The sequence below is a fragment of the Octodon degus genome, unplaced genomic scaffold (genome assembly GCF_000260255.1).
Source record: "Octodon degus isolate 3935 unplaced genomic scaffold, OctDeg1.0 scaffold00308, whole genome shotgun sequence".
Classification (NCBI taxonomy): Eukaryota; Metazoa; Chordata; class Mammalia; order Rodentia; family Octodontidae; genus Octodon; species Octodon degus.
In genome coordinates this window covers 895,650-900,497 of record NW_004524884.1, presented here as the reverse complement: position 1 = coordinate 900,497, position 4,848 = coordinate 895,650, and the positions used below count along the sequence as shown (strand labels likewise).

The 4,848-nt window shown below is 46.1% G+C and overlaps 1 protein-coding gene across 1 annotated transcript; it reads left to right on the top strand.

Annotated features, from left to right (window-relative positions):
- The first annotated feature begins 29 nt into the window (after positions 1 to 29).
- LOC101575825 (melanoma-associated antigen 10-like) lies at positions 30 to 3,697 on the top strand. The gene is made up of 2 exons (XM_004647499.1): positions 30 to 117; positions 2,652 to 3,697. Exons 1-2 carry the CDS (start codon positions 30 to 32, stop codon positions 3,695 to 3,697), a joined length of 1,134 nt encoding a protein of 377 aa, XP_004647556.1.
- The last annotated feature ends 1,151 nt before the right edge of the window (positions 3,698 to 4,848 follow it).

Sequence of the window (4,848 nt, the reverse complement as noted above, 5' to 3'; positions counted from 1 at the left end):
CAATCCCACCTCCAATAGCGGGATCCGGCATGGTTGGGCTTTCCGGTTGTGCACAGGAGCTCCCAGACGGGTTTTGGCTTGTGAAGTTTTTCTACTCCTTTGAGGAAATTGTAAGAGGTAAGGCTTTCTGTGAGCGGTATGGACTTGGGTCAGAAGAGGGGAGAATCTTAGTAGCGGGAGGACCTAGCTGGGCATGAGCGTGGGCATGGTGGTGCATGTTTAATCCGAGCACAGCGGAGGCTGAGGCACAAGAATTACCACGAGTTTGAGGCAAGCATTGACCACATGGTAAGCCCCCAAATGGTCTGAACTACGTGGTGAGACCCTGTCTAAAGAAAAGGGCGAGGGACCTTGAGGGACGATTTATTTCACCTCCCACAATAGTTGGTGTTTTTTTTTGTTTTTTGTCTTTTTGAGACAGGATCTCACTAGGCAGTTAAGGGTGGCCTCATGCTCACTTTGTAACCCAGGCTGGTCTCGGACTGGCAAGAATCCCTTTGCCTCAGCCTCCCAAGTGCTGGGACTATAGGCTTGTGCCACCACGTCTAGCTCCTACCATAGTTTTGTAGCATCCTGGTCCTTCAACATCCTGTTAGTCCTGTGAAAGTATAAGGCAAGGCTCTCAGATGTGTACTTTTCTGACTTCTAGCCAGGGATCTGAGGGGTGTGAAGTTACATCAGCTAAGGGAGAAGTCCTAGGACTGACCAGTCAGATTGCAAATAACACATAGCTCATCTCACCACCAACAGGTTTTGCCAGTGTTTGCTTCTGAAGTGGTACCCACGAGCTCCAGGAAGGGTTGTATTCTGTGCATTCTCTCTAGTTTCTTGACTGGAGTGTGAAGGAGGTAAGGCTTTCTGTGAAGCGTGGGCAGGAGCATCTTAGCACTGACCAACCATCAAGGAGGGGATCTAAAGAGCTGGATTGGATTCATCTCCCACCTTTTCATGAGGCCCAGGCATATTGCTATGTGTGGGAAAAACTGAGGTAGATTTCCTGAATGTGATATTTTCCTACTATCCTTTCAATCTTAAGAGAGCAAAGGATGTGGTTTCAAATCACCAGACAGAGGGGTCCTAAGTCTTGCCAGTATTCCTGCACCATAAGGAGCAGCAGCCTCCCCTCCTTCCAGCAGTTGAAGCTAGAAAGCTCGAGGCAAACAGCATGCCTGGGGCCTTTCCTGATTCCTGTTAGTGGAATTTGAGGAAAGTGAAGCTATTTGTTAAAATGGTGAACTTGGATCAGTATAGGGATGAGTCCTAGACCTACTCTGTCAGGAAAGCGAGGACCTTGACAGGGGATGAAGCAATCTTCCACACTAGGATGGAGAGGGTCCAGGTTGGCCCTGCCTTCACCATGAATCCTGTAGCATCTCAGGAAAATGAGAGGTTCTGTCTTAGGGAAGAATCCTCAGTTCACAGAGTAGTTGAAATGTAGACCCCTTCAGGAGTGTGTAGTTGTTTTTTGAGGACTGAGGGTGATCTTCACCCCAGGACACAGAGGGAGTCCCACAGATTCCCATCATAATCTCCATATCACCCTCTTGAGAACTCATGCAGTCCCTTCAGGCAGAGTTGCTACCCTCTCACTTGCACTTCAGGCTTGTAGGGAAGTGAGAGCCTTGAAGTGAGAGGGGCTCCGAGCAAATCAGTAAAGAGAGCTATATTTGATGTCTCGTCCTGGCTAGTCATCACTGTTAAGACTGAGAGACCCCTTCTGCCAGTGTTCTGCCTGTGATGAAGTGGCCAGATTGTCGAAACCTTAGTCTTCTTGATCTAAAGGACCTTAAATTCTGAGATCTGTGATTTAGCCAGGCTTGGGGGTTGGAGAGGAGATGGATACAGTTCGAGCTCAGAATGTTAAGTGAAATAAATTCTATAAACATGCTCAAAAATTACAGACCTTCTCTTAGGTGAGAAGAAGCACAAATATATTAAAGCAAAATGAAAGATCGACAAAAGAAATAACATGATAGATCCTTAGAAAACAAAGTACAGTAAGAGATGAAGGGAGGGGAAAGAAGGCAGAGTAGGAGGACGTAAAAAGAAATAAAATTTGTCTCCCCACAGTGGAATGTATTGGTGATGTACAGCAGATGTGTACAATAAAAGGGATTTATAAAAGAAAAAGTGAAAACCTTGAGTGCACATTGAGGGGACAGTCCTCTCCAGAACTGTGGAGAGTTCAAGGAATCTGACCCCACTCTGCCTGTTCACCCCTGGGAATTCCAGGGCTGTGCTTAGAATCTACAGCCTGTGGGGCCCCTCAATTCCTCCTACAAGGATTCTGGGAAGCGGCCAAGGTCAGCACAGCCGAGGAGGGTCAGGGAGGAGGCAGAGGGTGGGCTGCACACTTCGAATGTGCACCAAGGGCCCTGCTTCTCCACCCCATCCAGCTGTGCTCTGGAGCCTTACACTCTGGCAGGTGCAACCTGAAGATCTTCCTATAGTTCCATAGGAGACGGGCTGATCGGCAAGCCACGACTCCTGGGAGGCTCTGTGTCACCACGTGGAACTGACCTGTTAAACCATTTTTGTCACCAACATTCTGGTTGAGATTTTAACTGAAACATTTTACTGTCTTTCTTACCAGGTCCGTGGGATCCATCACTTGGATTCCTGCGTGCTCTCTTGCCTGTTGCCTCTAACAGGTGTGATCATGCCTGGGTCTCTAGAGCGTTCACAGCTCACTGATAAGCAAGATGATGAGGACACAGCTGGCCTGGGACCCGAGCAGATTCCCTCAGATGAGGAGGAAGAAGATAGCATGTCTGTTTCATCTTTTCACTTTTCCTTCCCCTCCAGCTCTTCTTCCCCCAGGTCCTCCCTTTCATACTTCTCTCTGAATTCAGTGTTTGAAGAAGACGAAGAGATGGAGGAGGTGGCAGGGGAGCCAAATGAGAAAGAAGTGCAGGAGGAGGAGCTGCTTGCTGCTGATGTGATATGTGCTCTCCAGAGTCCTCCTCAGATTGCTGCAGGCAGCCACCCTTCCCCTGCTTCATGCAGCATGTTAGATGAAGCGTCCAACAGCACACAAGATAAGGACACTGGATCCTTCGTCCAAGAGGTGCTGGATAAGAAGGTGGCTGAGTTAGTGCAGTTTTTCCTCCTCAAATACCAAACAAAGGAGCTAATTACAAAAGCAGAAATGCTGAATGATGTCATCAAGGAATACACAGACCACTTTCCTGTGATCGTTGGGAAGGCTCGTGCATTCACAGAGCTTGTCTTTGGCATTGTGGTGAAAGAACTGGGTCCCAAAGACCTTATCTATATATCTTATAGTACTGTAGATCTCACCTACCATGGAATGCTGAAGGAATACCAGAGCCCCTCCAAGACCAGCCTACTCTTATTTGTCCTGGGGATGATTCTCATGGATGGTGACTGCATGCCTGAAGAGAAGTTCTGGGAAGTGCTGAATGCATTGGCGGTATATGCCGAAAGGGAACATGTCATGTATGGTGATGCCAGAATGCTCATCAGTGATTGGGTACAAAAAAGTTACCTTATGTACAAGTATGTTCCCAATAGTGATCCGAAATGTTACACATTCCACTGGGGCCCGAGAGCCCACGCTGAGGTCAGTGAGGGAAAAATCTGGGCACTTTTGGCCAAGCTAAAGGGTATCATGCTCAGTTCATTTCCAGCCTGGTATAAGGATGGGTTGAAAAATGTGAGAGAGCCTAGTCTGTAAGTGATGAAGCAAATTTTGCTACAGCCATGAGCAGTACGAGCTCTGACATCACGCAGAGCAGCATTTCTGGAGGTCTGAGGCCAAAGTTCCCGTGTGTATTTGAAGACAGTGGCCACGCTTCTAACTATTGATGGACTATGGTAGTTCTGTTATTTGGGTTCCTGTTCTGTAAGAGAGACTGAAAACTTTAACTTTTTGTTGAAAATATTTTTCAAGTGACTTTCATTTCAGTGGCAAGTTAGGTTTGCTACCTTACTTTTTGAATGTGAGCTATGCACTTTTTTTTTTTTTTTTGCAGTACTGGGGATTGAATTTGGGACCTTGCACTTGCCAAGCTGACCCTTATGACACTGAGTTGTATCCCCGGCCCTCATTTTTCTTTTCTAAGAACAAAAGTTTGCTGTTTTGTAAAAATAATGCAACTTAAACTTCTGGGTTTTTTTTTTTTTTTTTGCTTGCTCAGCCCATCCTGAGGGCTGGGCATGTGGTGCCAGGGTCGAACTGTGGTCCCTGTGCCTGCCTTAGCTTGCTTACTCAGGTGCTTTAGAACCCTGAGCTATCTCACCTGCCCGAACTTCTTTATTATGTTGTGAACCGAAACAAGGCAATATAGTATTGTAATAGGAATTTTCTTTAAAATGTTAAGATTTCAAAAGCAAAATAAAAAATATAAAACGCACTTAATATTTGCACTGACTTACCCATTTTAATTTTTTATGTAAAATTAAAAGATTTGTTTGGTTTGTTAGAGTAAAACAAAATGAATCATAAAGCCTCACTGATTCTTTTATGTATTGAACACTATTTGAGCATTTGTTTTGGGAAGGTGCTCTGAAATGGTGGGAATACTAGGATAAACAAGGTACATTTCTGCCTTCCAAAAAGGTAGAGTCTGGGTATAGCAGTCATATGGGGAAGATGGTGAGTTGTCCTTTAGGAACTAAAGAATAAGTGAAGGAGTGAGGAAGTGAAAGTTTAGATTCAAGAAGTGGAATTTAGGGGCTGGAGAGATGGCTCAGTGGTCTAAAGCACCTACTTGAAACAAGCTTGGCAAAGCACAGGGACCGCGGTTCGATCCCCAGCACCACGTGCCTGCCAGACCCGCCCCCTGGTGGGCTGAGCTGGCCACACACACACACAATAAATAAATG